The 20,491-nt window shown below is 42.5% G+C and overlaps 1 protein-coding gene across 4 annotated transcripts in view; it reads right to left on the minus strand.

Moving 5' to 3' along the window:
- LOC311037002 (secretory carrier-associated membrane protein 1-like) overlaps window positions 1-20,491 on the minus strand; it is a 302,700-nt gene that overhangs the window by 281,426 nt on the left and 783 nt on the right. For all 4 annotated transcript variants that reach the window (XR_014599909.1, XR_014599910.1, XR_014599911.1 and 1 more), the window contains exon 2: window positions 4,067-4,144. Coding sequence is in view for 1 of the 4 variants with exons in the window: in XM_084046033.1 (XP_083902159.1) it covers window positions 4,067-4,144 (78 nt within the window). In the remaining 3 variants the exon portion in view is untranslated. The remainder of the gene's footprint in view (window positions 1-4,066; window positions 4,145-20,491) is intronic.

The raw sequence follows: 20,491 nt of genomic DNA on the forward strand, positions 1-20,491 counted from the left end.
GACTAACTTCCGTCGCAGCCGTTGTTCCGCTGGGTCTGCTGTCACTGCGCCCCCTGCAGAGGTGGCTGAACAGCTTTCACTTGGACCCCGAGCGTCACAGACACAGAAAAATAAGCGTGTCGAAACAGTGTCTCCTCGCCCTACGCCCATGGAGGGACAGGGCCTACTTATCAAGGGGTGTCCCTATGGGGTCCGTCCCATTCCGCAGGGAGACTGTGGCCACAGACGCCTGCCCCTTGGGCTGGGGCGCTGTGTGGCAGGGCAGAACGGCTCAAGGACGGTGGTCCACGGAAGACCGTGCCGACCACATAAATGTGCTGGAGCTGCGAGCGGTGCACCTGGCCCTACAGCATTTTCTGCCATTTCTAGGGGGCAGGCACGTCCTGGTGCGGTCGGACAACACCTCGACCGTGTACCATGTAAACCACCAGGGCGGGACCAAATCCGCTCGGCTGCTACAGGTGTCCACGGACCTCCTTACGTGGGCACCCCCCCGTCTGACGAGCCTACGGGCGATGTACATACCGGGAGAGCGAAACCACGTGGCAGACTTCCTCTCCCGCCAAAAACCTCCACCTGGGGAGTGGCGCCTCCATCCGGAGGTAGTGCACACCATCTGGGGCCGCTTTGGCAGGGCAGGGGTGGACCTCTTCGCCTCAGAGGCATCGACCCACTGCCCGCGCTGGTTCTCCCTGGCGGAGACGTCCAGCCCTCTGGGTCAGGATGCGCTGGCGCACCCCTGGCCGGAGGCTATCCTATACGCTTTCCCGCCTCTTCCTCTGATACGTCAGATCCTTCAGAGAGTCATGCTGGAGGGTCACACCATACTGCTGGTGGCCCCCTTCTGGCCTGGGAGGACGTGGTTCTCCCTGCTCCACAAGCTTTGCCGCGGGGCGCCATGGCGCCTCCCCGACAGGACAGACCTGCTCTCACAGCTAGGAGGTCGGATCGTGCATCCCGATCCTCGACGGCTTCAGCTGTGTGTCTGGCTACTGGAGGGCCCGAACCGCTGTTGAGCCAATGTGCAGAGCCGGTCAGGCACACCATCTCGAACGCTAGAGCGCCTTCTACCAGGCTACAATATGACAACAGGTGGAAGCTATTTTCCGACTGGTGTAGCGGTCGGAACGACGACCCCGTGCACTGCTCCATACCTACCATCCTGGAGTTCCTACAGTCCCTCCTGGGTAGGAGCCGGTCTCCCTCGACTCTAAGGGTCTATGTGGCAGCCATTTCGAGCCGACACGCTAGAATAGACAATGCCACTGTAGGGAGCCACAGTCTGGTGTCCCTCTTCTTGAGGGGGGCTCGGAGGCTGCATCCTCCGAGAGCCCCGAGAGCCCCAGCATGGGAACTGACCACTGTATTGGATGCCCTATGCGGGCCTCCCTTTGAGCCTTTGGCGCAGGCAGGGCTGAAGTGGGTCTCTCTTAAGACCGCATTCCTCCAGGCGATTACTTCGGCGAAGCGCGTCGGGGAGCTGCACGCTCTGTCCGTTAGCGAGTCCTGTCTGAGGTGGAACTCAGACGGGTCAGGTGTCACCCTGTGGCCGAACGCAGCCTTCCTCCCTAAAGTACTGTCGACTGCACACCTCAACCAGCCCATAAGGCTGGCCCGGTTCAACCCTCCGCCTGGGGAGAGGTCCGGCAGGATGGAGCTGCTGTGCCCGGTCCGGGCCCTTAGAGTTTATATCGGAGCAACCGCCCATACTCGGCGGTCCGAACAGCTGTTCCTCTGTCACGGCGGCCCTAACAGAGGGTGCGCGCTTTCCAAGCAGCGACTGTCCCACTGGATTGTGGACACAATCAGCCACGCCTATGGGGCGAGTGGCCGCCCCATCCCGCCTGGCATACAGTGCCACTCCACCAGGAGCGTCTCCACGTCATGGGCCGCCCTGAGAGGGGTATCCTTGGAGGACATCTGTGCCGCTGCCTCATGGGCATCATCGGGCACGTTCTCTAGATTTTATAGGGTGAATGTTGCCACTCCCCACCCACTGGGCGTGGTCCTCTTGCCCGAGTCCGGTTTTACCGTCTAAGGTTTGTAACCAGGATTCCTCGCGACTCGTTTGGTATGAGTCATTCAGTGCTTTAAGCACCGCCTCTGGCGGTTAGCAGGGACGAAATAGAACGATAGTTACGTATGTAACTACGGTTCTATGAGTCCCGAATGACCGCCAGAGCGCTCTGTCGCTCAGAATCCTCGTGTTCACGCGAGAAGATTCTGTAGGGACTGACCCCCTGGTGACACCGGAAGATATAGCCTCTTCCGGTTCATCCCGGGGTCACAAGTGACGTCGTTGGTATACGTACTCGAACTGCGCATGCGCGAAGGGAACCATTCAGTGCTTTAAGCACCGCCTCTGGCGGTCATTCGGGACTCATAGAACCGTAGTTACATACGTAACTATCGATCTACAAGCTCGTAGATCTGCTATTTTTGAATAGCCCAAAGTATAAAAAGGTTACAGTGGTTAAAATTATTGTGATGCTATATTTACACATTTAAAGACGGGGTGCCGTGATTTTCAGTGATCCCCCCCCCCCCCTAAACATAATGATCAGGTATTATGGTTATACCAGGAGGAAGATTTTTTTCAAAAAAGTGTACAGAAATTGTTAAAATTATGTTTTTATGTGGACACGCCTCCAGTTCCTTAACTATACCTGGTTCTCACCTTAGCACCTCCTCCACCGCCTTAGCACCACCCACCTGTCCTAGTCCCTCCTCCTCCTCATGCCCACACCTGTTGTGTTATGATAATGAGGGGGAGGGTATGTTTTTACTATGCCACTAAAGCGCTGTTTCTCAATTGGCACATTTGACCCTCAAGGTTTCAGCCTCCAGGAAGAAACTCAAAATAGTCAGAGAAGACATAAAACAGCATAAAACCACCACCTTAATGAAGTTCTATCAACCTCATACACACATGAAAAACAGAAAAAGTGCAAAAACATGGCACCACCTCTTTAAATAACATGATATCTAAATGACATTGTCAGCTCTCCTTCCCGGTTCGTCTCAGTATGTTGCTGACAGAAGCTGTTCACTTCAGGTTATTTGTCCTGGCCTGGGTACAACTTGCTTAGTGACTTAATTGTATTCATTTCTCCCATTAATTTCAACCATTAGCCTAGAAGTGTTTAATCAATTCAATTGACAATCGATATTAACATGGTAGCTTTAAAAACAGACTTTAATTGCCCAAGGCTGGGCAATTAACCGATAATATATATTCAAAAACTACATTTAGAACCAACAACCGAGTTATAACCAAACAATTTATAAGCTTTTTTTAATATCATTTTCAATCAATGAATCAACAAAAAAAATAGATTTCTTTATATTTATAATCGACTATATTGATTATTTTGATTAAAGGTAGGGTAAGTGATATTTTTTGGTTAAAACAAAAAGTATTTTGTTAAAAGGTTAAAATACTATATTCTGATAGTAATCATTGCTATAGAGTGTTTGTTCAGTAACAGATGTCTCCCTGTCTCTCCAGCTCTTTAATAAACAGAAAATACATTTTTCGGTAGGTGTCAAAATCTCAGCCAATCAGGAGAAAGTACCCATTTTTAAGCTTAATTTGTAAAGTGTTCCAGTTCCAATTTTGTCTGCTCATTTCTTAGTGTCATCACTTCCAATTTCACTTGTTTAATCTGTATCCTGATTGAGTTCTCTGTCCTGGTTGGATAAAATTGGAAATGAAACGAAAATGCATTTTCTGTTTTATAAAGAGGTGGAGAGACAAGGAGACTCCTAATAGTGAACAAACACTCCATAGCAATGAGTACTATCAGAATATAGAGCTATTTAACACTTATTTTAACCAAAGCAAATCACTTACCCTACCTTTAACCACTTAAGACTTGAGACATACTTCGTTGTGCATGAGTGGCATACACAAATAGTGAAAATAGCCGATCTACAAGCTCACAACGCATCGCATCCTGACGCGGTGTGAGCTTGTAGATCAGCCATTTTCACCTCAGTTTTTCAAATGATCGTTAGTTACTCGTAATTGAGGGAAAAGTGTGTGTAGTCTATGGTTGGTACTCACTGCTTTGCCATCTGTGAAGGGATTGTACTCCTCCAAGCCTGCGGGGGGAGTGTGTGTCACCTGTGTCACTGATGGGTCCTAAGACAATAAAACACAAAAGACGACAACTTAAATTAGAACTGCTCAAACAGCAGTGAGTTCAGGAGGTAGAGAGGGTGTCTTGGAATCGAAAGGTTCCTGGTTCGATCCCCAGCTCACCCTGGGTTAGTGCCGAAGTGTCCTTGAGCAAGACACCGAACCCCTAACTGCTCTTGATGAGCAAGTTTGGTGCCTTAAATGGTTACCTTTTTGATTGAATACTTTATTAGCAGTTTGCAAAAAAAAAGCACAGGAAATTCAATACAAGGTTCTGCTAAGAAGATTTTAAACCCAAGAAAGCCTATGGTTCTGCAGGTTTGGTAATATCAAACAAGATTTAAACAGTGTTTCTTTTAGTTTAATTATTAATGCAAGAACAACGACGCAGAGTGAGTAAAATGTAAATGATTCCATCTTATAATGATTAGTGAGGACCAATTATATGAACATAAGGTTCATAATGGGTGAAGTTCTCCTTTAATCAAACTGATTAGTATTCCAGTAGGAGCGTGATGAATAAGGAATAGTAGAAATGTCTTATTAGCAGAAATGTTCACATGTTCTGCTTGTACATACCGTTACTGAAACCATTTTGTGACGATGACGACAAGATATTATCACATTCTGCTCGTCAAGGAAACGGAATATAAATTCCAAGGAAATGCATAATTGTATATCGTCACTGTCGGACAGAAACCTTGTATCTCCATATATCAACATTCTATGTATTTTCTTTTTTTGTGACAATATGATTAATGACCTACTTTGTCAATACTCCAGTGTCACACAAGCTCTACAACCTCACAACACGCGCGACGTGTTGTGAGCTTGTAGTTTGGCTATGTTTGCTGAAAATGTTCAAAGTGAAAGTGTTTAGCCCAAGTGTGTCCGTTTATAAATATTGAAACAACGAAAAGTATTTAACAAGAACTTGTGACTGAATAATAACTACATTGCATCTATTGGAACACAGGTCCCCCCCCCTACAAGGTTTCCACCCGACAGCAACGATATGTAAATCATTAGTAATAGGCTCTATTCACAGCAGCCATATTACGAAGACATTCACAGGTGTTACCAATGATACTAATGAAGGCTCTGTTCCATTCTGGTCAAACAGAGTCAGGGTTGCTGATTTTGTGCATGTTGGCTCACTGGAAACACTCTGTTACACCAGTGGGTCTACAGTTGGGGTCCAGGGACCCTCATGGGCTTCCAAATGGCCCCTTACAGGTGTGTAACTCTGAGAGTGTACAAATGGAACCTCCATTTGGTTCCATTTGTACACTCTCAGAGTTATGGGGGTCGTGGAAACCACTGTGCTAGACTAAATGGAACAGAGCGTTCATTAGTATCATTGGTAACACCTGTGAAGGAAGTGATAATATGGCTGCTGTGCATAGAGCCTATTTCCACTGAGAGAGAATATTTCCTCAAGTGAAGGAAATGATATCCAGCCGTTACTATTCTACCGTCAGCATGTCTTTGTTGCAAATGTACCAGAGCCTATAATTCAATACCGACTTTAAGTGGTGATGATTCCAATAATTGTCTTCCCCAACGGGTCTAAATATAACCCTGGCTCATGAGTTCCAGGCGGGGTGGTTAACGTCTCTGGTTGTCGTGACAAGAGAAACAGAAATCAGAAGCCAGTGGTTTGTGCTCGGCTACCATGCTGTGATAAAGACCGGCTTCATAAAAAAACCTTCAGCTAGCATGCTAGCTCTGCTAAACCCTTATGCACGTTCAAGAGCATTTTAAACCAACTAAGACCTGAGGCCGATAGGCTCTATGCACAGCAGCCATATTATCACGTCCTTCCCAGGTGTTACCAATGGTACTAATGAAGGCTCTGTTCCATTTAGTCTAGCACAGTGGTTTCCACGACCCGACTCTCATAGTTACACATCTGCAAGGGGCCATTTGGAAGCCCATGATGGTCCCTGGACCCCAACTGTCGACCCACTGGTGTAACTGTTTCCAGTGAGCCAACATGCACGATATCAGCACCCTGACTCTGTTTGACCAGAATGGAACAGAGCCTTCATTAGTATCATTGGTAACACCTGTGAATGTCTTCATAATATGGCTGCTGTGAATAGAGCCTATTCTACAAATGCTTTCTAAATCAGTAGTTCTCTAACGTTTTCGTGCCAAGGAACCCCAAATTGATTTGGCCACGGACCCCCATCTGAAAATGTTTTGCCCCACCCCCCCCCCCCCCCAGAAGAGAAGATTTGTGTAAAAAAAAAGAGCAAAAAACATGTTCAAAAACTAGCAGATGTAAAAGCTCACAGCGTGGCACGAAGTGACGCGCTGTGAGGTTGTAGATCTGCTATTGGAGAACAACTGTTCTAAACCAATGTTCTAAATCCTAAGAGTTATCTGAAAATAACTTATGTTGCTATATGGCTCAAATCTAAAAATGACACAGATGATGCTTTCCCGGTTCTAATGGGTTAAACCGTGGCTCTCAAACCTTTTCATGTCAGGAACCCTCAAATTAATATGTATTTGGCCGCGGACGCACATCTGAAAATAGTTTGTGTCAGGGACCTCCCCATACAAGATTTCTGATTTTCTGTTGTTAAAAATGTTTCAAAAATATTCCAAAAGTATAGAAACATTTAAGACTAAGACTGCCAGAGTTTTTTTTTTACCCTCACAGACTGCCAGACTTTTCTAAGCTAGTACTTAGAAAAAATGTTATTTTTTTTGTCCGTTTATTTTTTTAAATTGAAGTGAATGGAGCAGCAACTTTTGGGAAAATGGTATCTCCTAGTTCTTTGTGACGAACGGAAAAACCCAAAAAATAAAGAATAATTTTAGAAATATTTTTTTGTAAAAATAATTTTACAAAAAAATAGCTAAATTCTTGGCAGGTTAAGATTTGTTTTAAATAGCAGATGTACAAGCTCACAACGCGTCGGACTCTAATAAGTTGTGAGCTTATTAGATATGGATACTATATTTTGATGCTATAAATATTATCACATTTTGCATGGGGACCACCTGGTACCCCCTCAAGGACCCCTGGGGTTTTTCGAGACAGACAGATTCAAACTCAGCGCCCAACAAAAACCTTGCCGTAGTCATGGGCACAGACCTAAATTTAAACAGCCACATAAACACAATCACTAAGTCAGCCTAGTGAGCCTACTATCACCTCAAAAATATAACACGGGTTAAAGGGACTTTCATGTCTCAGCAGGATCTAGAAAAGCATGTCCATTGCATTCATCTTCAGTAGACTTGACTATTTAACAGTGTCTTTACAGGTCTCCCCAGGGCCGGAGTGGGACTCCAAATCTGGCCGGGAGATACACGCCCACCCAGGCCACGATTTTTTTGGGGGGCCCTTTTTTGGGGTTAAAGGTAGGGGGGAGGCCCGCAGCTGCACTGAGCTGCAAGCAACACTGACTGCATTGAATTGAAATTGACTGTGGTTGGCCTGGCCTGAGCTTAGGAGAGATTTTTTTTGCTGCATCACTTAAGCGCCGCGCTGGCTGTGGATGGCTGGCCTGACCTGATATTTTTTTTTGATGCAAGAAAAAAAAAAAAAAAAAAAAAATGTTTTTTTTTTTTTTTTTCCAGGCAGGCCACTAGAGGGCAGGCCACCGGGAATAGTCCCGGTCCTCCCGACGGCCAATCCGGGCCTGGGTCTCCCTAAAAAAATCGGACTAAAAACGTATTATTTTACACTTTGGCTATTCAAAAATAGCAGATCTACAAGCTCATAGCGTGGCACCGAGTGCCGCGCTACGAGCTTGTAGATCTGCAATTTTTGAAAAATCATGAAAATAATTATGTTCAAATCTTTGAATATACATTGTTTTAAAGCGAACATTTGTAACTCAAATCTTTGCTTCTATGCAAAAGCATATCATTTTGGGGGTCCTTGACATGATAAGGTTTGAGCACCACTGATATAAAAAAAAACATATGTTTTTCAGAATTCGGATTTAGAAGACATTTTGTAGAATCGGCCTCAGGTCTTAATGGGTTAACCAAGAAAGTGGAGCATATCACTGCAGTTCATACATCCTTACACTGGCTCCCTGTGTTTTCAAAGAATTGATTTCAAAATACTACTTTTGGTCTATAAAGCTTTGAATGGTTTAGGGGCCAAAATACATTTCTGATCTTGTACAACATCATGAACCATCCAGATCTCTCAGGTCATCTGGGATAAAGGTCTGCTTTCTGTTCCTAAAACCACAAATCAACGTGAGGAAGCAGCATTTAGTTATTATGCACCACATAATCTGGGAAAAAGAACTGCAGGTCTGCTGCCACTCTTATTTCTTTTAAAACACAACTAAAGCCATTCTCTTTCTCGTAGATGTTCTCCTCACTCCTGCACTGTAACTGTATATATGAATGTTTTACTTATTTTGTTTTATGCATCCTAATGTCATTTTATAAATCGTATTATTGTGTTTCCTTTGCTTGATATTTTGTGTAAAGCACATTGAATTGCCTTGGTGAAATGTGCTATACAAATAAAATTGCCCTTGCCTTGCCTGGGGGTCCCCAGACCCCACCTGCACCACTGATTTTAAGAAAATCAGGCTACTAGCAAATATTCTGTTCCAACACTGACGCAAATAAGAAATAACAAAAACATCACAAAACAGAGCTACCGTATAAGGCAAATTGGAATATTCAGTGTAGCCCTTTGTATATCCTTGCCTCTCCATGCTAATGTCACTTATTTCTATTCTATAGCCTATGCAATAAAGCTAATTCATTTAAAAAAAGGTCACCTTACCATGGGTTGTGCTCCGTTATGCACTAGTTTCATTCAAGAGGATCCTAAGCATTAAAGGCCAGTGTGTTTTCCAGGCGTACAAGCTATCCCTCCCAGAGCAGGCCTGTTCAGCCTTTCTCCTGCCTCGCTTACTCTTAATGTTATGGAGCCTCTCTCCACCACACACACGCGCGCGCGCACACACACACACAGTCGCGCGCACACACAGTCATGCGCACACACACACACACAGTCGCGCGCAGACACACACAGTCTCTCTCACACACACACACACAGGCTGCTACTTGTCACCAGACCAGGGCCATCAATATTTCAGAGTCACGATTAATCTTTAATTAATGTCCTTATTATTACTGCCAAACATATTCAGACTCACTGGTCACACTGCTTTCAAACTGATACTGATAAAGAGGCTGATGAAGACGCTAATGATGAAATGACTTACAGTATGGACACTATCTGACATGCTTACTGCAGGTTTTCTTGTGTTTCTTTTATCCTGCACTAATGCTAGCTGCTAGCACTGTTGAGGGTGTATAGTGTTGTTGTATATTGGAGGGTTGCAGAGATGCTCGTAGGCCTGCGTCCTGCGTCGCTGACGCACCATATTGCGAAAGGACGCATTCATGACAACTCTAGTGCGTCCATGGGACGCACTAGAGTTGTCACCACCAACAGAGAAAAATATAACAATAATTTGCGGTAAAATTTGTGGTGCACGATAAGTATCGGCCCGATAATTATAGGTCTGATATCAGGAATTATGACGTCATCCCGATAAAACCGATAACATTAATAATAGCTCCGATAATATATAATATTTGTCAGCTGTGATCTGCATGGACTCTCTCGGTTAGGCACCGTTGGTGGAGAAGTATAACTCTCCGGTTAGACACCGTTGTACTGGAGAAGTATAACTCGGTTAAACAGCGTTGTGTGGCAGCAGCATCAGCACAGCCCCTCGCTGTTAGTCTACGCTACACACACAGAGAGAGAGAGAGAGAGAGAGACGGCATGAGGACCTGCTCTTAAACGTGTTAAAACGTCTTGGATAGACCACTGTCTGGAATAATAACTGATCATCATACATACAGGTCTACTACTAATCTTTGTTGCTGTTGTCATCTTAAATTGACCAGCCAAAGTAAAATCCCCGACAGAGTGATGTGGTGGATTAATGTTGCCAATCAGCTGTGTAACATTAGCAGGTTAACGATGGCTCGTTGAGCCTATGCATTTGACCCTGATTTGACCACAAAGGCAATCAAAAGCACTAATTAATGGCAGCTGTAAGTAACCGGTTGTCGTCTGTGTCTTGTGTATGTTTAATAGGCAACTGGATGTTTTCTGTAGCTTAGAGATATCATAACAAGTAATTCCCTGAAGAGGGTAGACCCTCTCCCTCATGCTAAACTTAAAGTGACTTATAAGGTTCCACTTCTCCTCAAAGACAACTTTATTTTCCTTTCTCAATGACAAGCCTAATATTATTATTGCATGTTGACTATGTGCAACAACTGCAAGCCAATGTTCATAGGCAGTGTCAGTATTTGTCTTCATTATTTCTTGAATTCCTATTTCTTTATTTGCCAATACTTCCACTGTAAGCCAGTGTTTTCAGTCTACACAATAAATAGTAAAAATAAATTCTACATTCATAAATAATACAAAATAAAATAATAATAATGATTAAAAGGTTCTATGATTAAATGTATTCTATTGGTCAAAGGTATGTTAAATCCACCTGTTGCCCACTACTAGTATTTCTTACCATAAGGTGTGCTAATACTAAAGATTCATATAGATTTTAAAAAATATATTTATGATTTTTTAATATATGTATATATATCGGTATCGGTCTAGAAAAGCAGGAACGGGTCGCACTGATCTAGATCTGCTATTTTCACAATACGTATCTGTGGAACTGAATCAAACTAAATTAAGTGCCTCAACTCCTAATTCCTCAGGGTGGGGGGTCCCCAGTTAAAATATGATTATTTTGGGGGGTCGCTGCCTGAAAAGGTTGAGATCCACTGCATCAGGATATAATGTACACAGTCACACACGCATAGAAGATATGGAGATTGGAGATCAAAGAAAACGATAGGGGGGGGGGGGGGGGGGCGTGTAATTGGGGACCCATAAAATGTCCCTGGGACCCATCTAAAAGACCACCCTTGCATCCCAGGACCCATTACATTGAAAACCTAGCAACATCACTGGGGTTGGGGGATCCATACAGATTTAAGACCTGAAGCCGATTTTACAAATGTCTTCTAAACTGTTTTCTGAAAAACCTTTTTCATGTCAAGGACCCCCAAAATGATATGTATTTGGCCGCAGACCCCTGTCTCAAAATATTTAGTTACAGGGACCCCAAGAAGCAAAGATTTTAGTTAAAAATGTTCGCTTTAAAAGAATATAAAAATATGAATTGGCACACATTTTCTCGATTTTTCAAAAAATAGCAGATCTACAAGCTTGTAGATCTGCTATTTTTGAATAGCCAAAGTGTAAAATAATGCTTTTTAGCTCAAATCTAAAAATGACACAAATGCTTCTTCAGGTCTTAACAGGTTAAAGATTTTAATTATTCCGGTTCCTTAACGATCCCCTCTTGGCGGTCCCATTAGGATTGTCATAATTGCAAATTTTAAGTTGACAATTGTCATACAAATAATTGCGATTAGAGATTTAACTGTGTTCATGGCATTGAACAGTGGAACATATGAATCGAAATTGTACTGGCTTTTAGGTTAGTAATCAAAAATTGCACAGGGCAGATATGACAAATAACCTAAAAAATACAAAGAAATTACTGACATAGACTATTAACTAATTGTACATACTTTAAAGGTGTAGTGAAATGAAAAATATGTTTTTCACACTTTTAGAGCATATCCATGGGCATACCTAACAATAGATGCCCAAAAACATGGAAAAAAAACATTTTTGTGTATTTTTATATCTAAAGTCCCTAAAAAGCCAATCTTAATTACTTCCTGTAAACGAAAACGTGCTGCGTGATGACATAACGCAGCCTTCATGAATATAATCTTGATTACATGCACCTGTTTGATTCCCATAGCTGCACGTTCTTCAAACACAGCTGATTTTAATTACAGAGATACTCCGTTTTGAATCTCATTGAAGATGAGTGTATTACTCATTTTAAACTTCATCTGCACACTAACATATGTATCTGAAAACATTATAGGTTAGAAATAAGCCAGGTAGTAGCAAACGTGCTTCACTGGCCGTCTCTCTCACTTGTAAACAAACACTAGCCGTGTTGCCCACGGCTGAAGTGATTGAGATCCAACGTCCCATAGGCCGAAGGGGTGGGACCTTCTGATTGGTTTAGAGTCGGTTGAGCCGACGTTTCAGACTGAACCTTCAAAATAAAATTACCGAAAATGTCACTGCAGTGCGTCTTAAAACAAGAAATGACTAAAGTCATAATATAGCCGCTAGCGGCAGGCTTTCTTTCTTGAAAAAAAAGAAAAACTTTTTTGAAAAAATATATGTCCTTTAGAAAGAAAACAAGAATAAGTATGATTTGACAGTCATATTATTAGCAGCTGTATTGTGTGTGTGTGTGTGTGTGTGTGTGTGTGTGTGTGTGTGTGTGTGTGTGTGTGTGTGTGTGTGTGTGTGTGTGTGTGTGTGTGTGTGTGTGTGCCCCCCCCCCCCCCAACTACTCAAGTGAAAGTATCAATACTGCAATGTAGAAGAACTCTGCCAAAAAATGGCATACCTCAATATGACATTTTGCGGCTATATTATGACTTTGTCATTTCTTGTTTTTTTATAGTGCTGTAACATGTTATGGCCTAATCACTGTCATTCAAGCATAAATGTCTTAACATTAAAATTAAAATAATAACTGGTATAGGACTAGCCTACCTATTGTGGTACAAAACAAGTCCCAAAAAACATATGTGTCAACTGCAAAAAGTACCAGTGACAGCAGCTTAGATACTTGGCAAATATCATTGATATTGAATAATTGAATAAAAAGTTTGGGCCCCAATACTGACCCCTGGGAGACGGCCAAATGATTTGAGCTGTATTTGCCCAGCTTCACAAACTGTTGACGTCTGTCCAAATAACTTTGTTTTAATCCAGTCTACTGCAATGCCTCTAATACCAATTTTCTCCAGTTTGTTTATTAATATGGTGTGATAGATAGTGTCAAAATCTTTTTTGGGGTAACGTAATATTCCAATTGCAACTGTGATTCTTTCAATGGATTCCATCAATGCCTGAGATGTTGATCTGTTTGTTCTAAAACCATATTGACTCTCTGAGAGTAGGCTACATCAAATGTTTCCAAAAAATAATCTAGTCTGCTATTGAAAAGTTTCTCCAGTAGGCCTATCTTTGAAAATTGTGAACAATTGGTTCCATTTGGACACTGAATTTACAGACCCATAAGGGTCCATTTGGTTTGTACCATATAAGGGTCCATTTGGTTCGATTTGTACACTCTGAGTTACAGACCCATAAGGGTCCATTTGGTTCCTAACTACCCATCATTTAGCTGGGGATCCCCGGACCCCACTTTTAGAACCACTGTCCTACACTGTGTGTGTGTGTGTGTGTGTGTGTGTGTGTGTGTGTGTGTGTGTGTGTGTGTGTGTGTGTGTGTGTGTGTGTGTGTGTGTGTGTGCACCCGCACGCTTAATAGCATACATTTGTTTGTTTACTTGTTAGCATGTAGCACTCATTAGCATGCTCTATAGCAACAAGTATTACCAAACAGCGCCCAACTACTACTGCTGTGTTTGTTCATCAACACGGTAGCGGAGGCTCTGCTTTTGTCCAATGACCACTTTAATAAGCTTCGCTGGGCTTACAGACCTGAAGCAAATGAATTAACGAGTGGAGCAACACGCTCGCACCGACACATACTCAGCCTCTCTCTGTCTGAGTGAAATGAATGAGGCAGTGCGCACCCCCCCCCCCCCACACACACACACACACACACACACACACACACACACACACACACTGCAGTCACACACAGACACAGAGTAATTCGCCCAGCTACATCAGCTAATGTTTTGGCTCCCAGACCCAACTTTGAGAATAGATTAACGGCGGTAAATTGTTTTATCGCACGATAAGAGTTCACCGTTAACTCAGCCCGGTAACGGCGTTAACGGCCCGGCCTTAATAATTATACTGTAGGCTATCACGGATGCAGCCGTTGTGAGCTTGTAGATTGGCTGTTTTCGCCGGAGCTGATGTGTGTGTGTGTGAGAGAGAGAGAGCGAGAGAGAGAGAGAGAGAAAGAGAGCGTGAGGGGAGGCGGGTGCTGCGAATGACGGCCGTTGGCCGTCCATTGGCTTTAAAGTAGTGTCTCCCCATTGGCTGTAAAGTAGTGAAGGACAGCCAGGACAGCCAATAGGCAAATAGGTGTCGCGAAAACATGTCGCGGATGATGATGTCTGAGGCTGTTTGTAGAGCCGCCGCGCTGCTAGCGGCTAAAAAAATATGAAATAGCTTACTACAAGCTTACAACGCGTCACGAAGTGACACGTTGTGAGCTTGTAGATCAGCTATTTCTGCCATTTTTGGAAAATGTTTGAAAATGTATGAATGGAAATGATTATGACGACTATGCAAAATTCCTTAACGGTTCCCTTTAACGTTTCCTATATATTCCTATGTACAGTACAGTATATAATATATACGTGTACCTCACTGGTTATCAAAGTGGGCTAAAGGGACCCTCTGGGTTACTTTGGGGGGTAAATGGACACACGTTTGTAACTCTCAGAGTGTACAAATGGAACCAAATGGACCCCGTTTGGTATGGGGTCCTTGAAATGAAAAGGTTTGAGAACCACTGGTATTGTAATTGTGTAGCAGAATGTGAAGTCCACATACCAGCACTGACAGTGTGATTTAAAAAAAAAAAGGTTCCAGAAGCTGTTCCTCAATGTTGGATGCGGTTCTGGATCCCAACCCTATAAATGCAGTACTTTTTTTCTTGCCCTGTAACTGCATCTTTCTTAACTGCTGTGCTGCTTTTGGTTTCTTTCTCTTTAACCTATTAAGACCTGAGACGATTCTTAAAAATGTTTTCTAAATCCTGACAGTTTTTTGAAAAGAAAATATATAAAAAATATTTTTCCACGATTTTTCAAAAGTAGCAGATTTACAAGCTCATGGCGCGGCACTCGGTGCCGCGCCATGAGATTGTATATCTGCTTTTTTTGAATAGCCAAAGAAATCTTAAGTGACACAGATGCGTTCCAGGTCTTAATGGGTTAATCCATTAGGACCGGGAAAGCATAGACTGTGTCAATTGTATAGATTTCTTTGGTTATGAAAAAAAAAATGCAGATATACAAGCTCATATCTATGAGCTTGTAGATCTGCTATTTTTTGCAAAATCTTGGCAGATCTTTGAATATATATATATATATATATATATATATATATATATATATATATATATATATATATATATATATATATATATATATATATATATTTAAAAAGCAAACATTTGTAACTCAAGTCTTTGCTTCTAGCGGGGGACTGATTAAAGCTGATAGAAAGGCAACAGTAACACACTCGATATAACCGAGGTATGCAGAAGACTTTTTCGATTTTGACAAAAACATAAATAGACTAGAAAATGTGCTCCTCGGAGGACAGGTCTCCGCCAGTACTGTTCCTGATTAATCCTGTCTTATATCCTATTTATATTACATATATCCTATTTATATTACATATTGTCACGTGTCACTTGACCAATGTTAGCTTGGCTGATGGAAGCACACTTCAAAAAATATAAATTATTTTTTGAAGTGACACCTATTTATAGGATTTTATTTCGTCATGCGTCTCGCTAGCCAATCAAAAGCATTGGTGACAACATATTGTCACGTGAAGCTCGACCAATGTTAGCTTGGCTGAGACGGACGGACACACGGAAGGACAAGAACGAAAACATACTCTCCACCTCTGGCGGAGACAAAAATACATACATTGTCACACCATTATCAAAAGGATAAAACGCAAAAAAGACAGCGGCTTACTTCCATTGCGGTCCTTTCATATATATGTGCAAATGACGTTGCATGTCGTGATGTGTATGTGTGTAATTGCACTTAAGTCCACGCACCAAAAGGTGCCTAAAGTGTCCTAGTGCAAGACGACTTGAGCCAGATGGGCTACAGCAGCAGAACACCGCACCATGTGACACTGCACCGACATGGTCAAAATCACTTAACACATTCATTGCCAGGTATTTCTTTTTTTTCTTCTATCCCACGATTTTGTAACCCCATTTTTTACACCCAGTGCCAATTGTCTATGTAATCCTGGGCACTACACTCCCTCTGCCAACCTAGGGAGGCCAGGGCCGAGCTCATGCCTCCTTCAATGCATGAGAGCCAACTGACCTTCTTATCGCCTGACAGGGGAGAGTTTCTCCGGTTGGACGTAGCGCGTGGAAGGAACATGTTATTCCAACCAGTTCCTTTCCCCTCTATCAGGCGGGGACTACTGCATGTTTTTGTGAAGGTACCTACCGGGGACACGGGGAGAACATGCAAACTCCACACAGAAAGGCCCTTTCACCAACCCCACCTAGGGTATGGGCACTGATGACGCAGAGGAGAGAACATGTCCCCAGCGCCCACAGCGTCCCCTGCGGGAACCGAACCCAGGACCTTCTAGTTGTGAGGCGACAGCGCTACCGACTGAAACATTTTCAACGATTATGACGATAGGCTCTATTCACAGCAGCCATATTATGAAGACATTCACAGGAGTTACCAATGATACTAATGAAGGCTCTGTTCCATTCTGGTCAAACAGAGTCAGGGTGTTGATATTGTGCATGTTAGCCAACTGGAAACACTCTGTTACACCAGTGGGTCTACAGTTGGGGTCACACACATTTGTACATTTGGTTCCATTTGTACCCTCTCAGAGTTATGGGGGTCGTGGAAACCACTGTGCTACACGAAATGGAACAGAGCCTTCATTTGTATCATTGGTAACACCTGGGAAGGAAGTGATAATATGGCTCCTGTGCATAGAGCCTATTACGCAAAATAGTTGCGATTGTCACAAATAATGATCATGCAATAATTGTGACAGGCCTACATGTGATGTGATGCACAGCGGCTGCCTTGGGAGAGATTATATCCCAACAGGACAGCCGTCCAGCAAAGACCGAAGCGCCAGCTGTCACTGTGTGACTCAAACATACGATTGCATCAACTATTGAAGACAGATCAGGGCATGTAGCTCCATTTGTCACCCCCCAACCTCCCCAGGCTCTCCAAGGCCAACATGGAAGCCAACCAAACATGGAAATATGTCACACAAACACAAGTCACAATGTTAGGGAGGCTATCGTGAATAATTGACATGGCAGTGCTGTCAACACGCTGGCTGCTTGGCTCTGCTGTAGCGGCGGCCCTACAACTGTATGTCCAACAGTGAAAACTGTTGCATCCGATTTCTTTGGCTATTCAAAAATAGCAGATATACAAGCTCATAGCGCGGCACCGAGTGCCGCGCTATGAGCTTGTCGATCTGCTATTTTTTTTTTTTAAACCGTGAAATTGTGTGCAAATCTTTGAATATATATATATATTTTTTTTAAAGCAAACATTTGTAACTCAAATCTTTGCTTCTGGGGATTCTACAAATGTCTTCTAAATCCTAACAGTTTTTTGAAAAAAAGGTATGTTGCTATAATCAGTGGTTCTGAAACTTTTTTCATGTCAAGGACCCCCAAAATTGAAGCAAAGATGTGAGTTCAAATTGTTCGCTTTAAAATATATATATACATATATATATTCAAAGATTTGGAGAAATGTTCACGATTTTTCAAAAATAGCAGATCTACAAGCTCATAGCGCGGCACTCAGATGTAGGAGATAGGACAAATCAGATAAGGATCTGAGACGTAGCTTAAGAGTGAACGTCTTTGTCAAATGTCATGAAACGACCACAAGAAGGTCCAGAGATGGGAGTTCACAAGGCTGGGACATACAGACAGACAGACGTACTGTACTTACGTATAAACAGAAAACCCCAAAACATAAACAATGCCTGCGGCTACATCTGTCCACCGGCACAGACATACGACAGGCCTAAGAGGAATCGCTTGCCACTTGTGACAGCATGCAGCTAAGATGATGCTCTCTAAATAATAGCTATTAGAGATTTATATAGCATATATATATAATAGAATATATATTTATATAGTGTTGGTAGGTAAGCTACAAACAAGAACAACAGTAGTTTTAGCACTCTCAACCCATCAAGTCAAACACTACACTACACCATCTATACAGTCAGTCAGTGTATAGATAGTTAACCATGGTAACTACTCAGTTAACATTGGCACTAGTCAGTTAACACTGGTACAACTTCAACGCAGTTAACACCAGTAATGCAGCAGCTTTACTACTAGTCAGCTAACTTTGGCATTAGTGGAATGCCAAAGTTTTAACTGTTAAATGGAAAGACCACTTTGGTAGAGCTAGGGTGCCGTGACGCAAGTCCAGGGGTGCCACAGAATAGAGGATAGAGAATACAGAATACTATAATATTTGGAATTCATCAATATCATTTCAGTTTAACCACTTAAACCCTCTATAGTCTATACTTAGAAAGAGGGACCACCAAACCTCCTTGCCAAAAATAGCCGATCTACAAGCTCACAACGCGTCACAACGTGACGTGTTGTGAGCTTGTAGATCGGCTATTTTTGGTGAATGTTCCCCCCAAAATAGGGATGCTGTGGTTAAATGTCAAGTATGAAGTTCTTTTCAATTTGTCGTAATGGAAACTACTATGAAAAAGGATGAAAAAGTTATTTACAGGGGTGACCTGAGACAAAAAAGTTTGAGAACCACTTTGGTAGAGGTTTGGGTTGTGTAGTTAAGTTGCCATGGTGTAACTCCAAAGGTGGACAAGAAATCAAAAATAATTGCTCCATTGATTAGGAATTGATACTTGTAATGGATTCTACGGTAAAGCAGCTCTCAAAGTCACTTGTTTAGCCCGTAAACGAACACAAACAAAGTTGATTCAGACAATATAGAACATCATCAATCCCAGTACTGTTTAATTTTTAAATAAAAATGTCAACTTCCTGCTGATTTTATCATTTGAAGATCCGGATCTGCAGATCCAGTCAGGGTTTTCTTCGTAATAAAAATAGCAAAATCAACAGGAAGTTAACATTATTATATTTTAAAAAAATAACTACTGGGTTTGGCGATGTTCTATATGATATTGTCTGAATCAACTTTGTTTGCGTTTGTTCATGTGCTAAAAGAGTGACTTTGAGAGCCGTTTTACCGTACAATGTAAGTCAATGAGGAGCATATTTTGAAGGATCAATTTCTAATCAATGGAGCAATTATTTTAGATGTCTTGTCCACCTTTGGAGTTACATCATGGCAAGGTAACTACACAACCCATTTAACTAGTCGGTTAACAATGGTAAGGCAGCAGCTATAGTCAGTTAACACTGGAACTACTAGTCAGATGACTCTGGTACTAACGTCCCAGTGTCAGTTAACTCAGTGGTTCTCAACCTGTGGCTTGGGACCCCCAGGGGGTCGCCACATGATTTTGGAGGGGTCCCCAGATGACAGTGAAGTGACAATTCAGAATTCAATTACTTTTAAGACCTTTTAATACCAAAGAAAAAGACCATTACTGCTTCAAAAGTTATCAACAAACTACTATAAAAACGGGTAAAAAAAATGACCACATTGTCAAATAATATAAGAGACTAAAAAAAAAAAGAAAATAGACGATCTACAAGCGCACAATGCTTCGCAACACGAGGCATTGTGAACGTGTAGATCTGCCAAATGTAATGCCTACAATTCCAAGTGGTCAGGATGGGGGGGTCCCCACTTCAAATATGACTATTTTTGTGGGGTCCCCAGTTCAAATATGATTATTTTGTGAGTTCCATTATGATTATTTGATAGATAGATAGATAGATAGATAGATAGATAGATAGATAGATCTATACCTTTATTATCCAGTGGGTGAAAATTAGTAAACTTAGGGGGGTCCTCTGTTCAAATATGATTATTTTGGGGGGTCCCCAGTTCAAATATGATTATTTGATAGATAGATACCTTTATTATCCCGCAGGGGGAAGTATGTAAATTTGGAGGGGTTCCCAGTTCAAATATGATTCTTAGATAGATAAGACAGATACCTTTATGATACCTTTATTATCCCACAGGAGAAAATCTGTACATTTGGGGTGTCCCCCAGTTCAAACCTGATGATATGTGAACATGGGGTATTTGCAGCAGCAGCAGTTAACAGTACAGTAGAGCAGGGGTTTTCAACCAGTGGTCCGGGGACTAACAGTGGTCCTTGACGGGGTTCTAGGGGGTCCCCAGCCAAAGTAATAGTTAGCAACCAAATTGACCCTTATATGTCTGTAACTCTGAGAGTGTGCAAATGGAACGGGTCCATTTGGTTCCATTTGTACACTCTCAGAGCTACATTAACATTGATTTTATAATAAAAATCACACCCAGTGTGAAGTGGGCGGTGTGGTC

Source organism: Gymnoscopelus microlampas (genome assembly GCF_963454915.1).
Source record: "Gymnoscopelus microlampas genome assembly, chromosome: 21".
In the NCBI taxonomy this organism is placed as follows: Eukaryota; Metazoa; Chordata; class Actinopteri; order Myctophiformes; family Myctophidae; genus Gymnoscopelus; species Gymnoscopelus microlampas.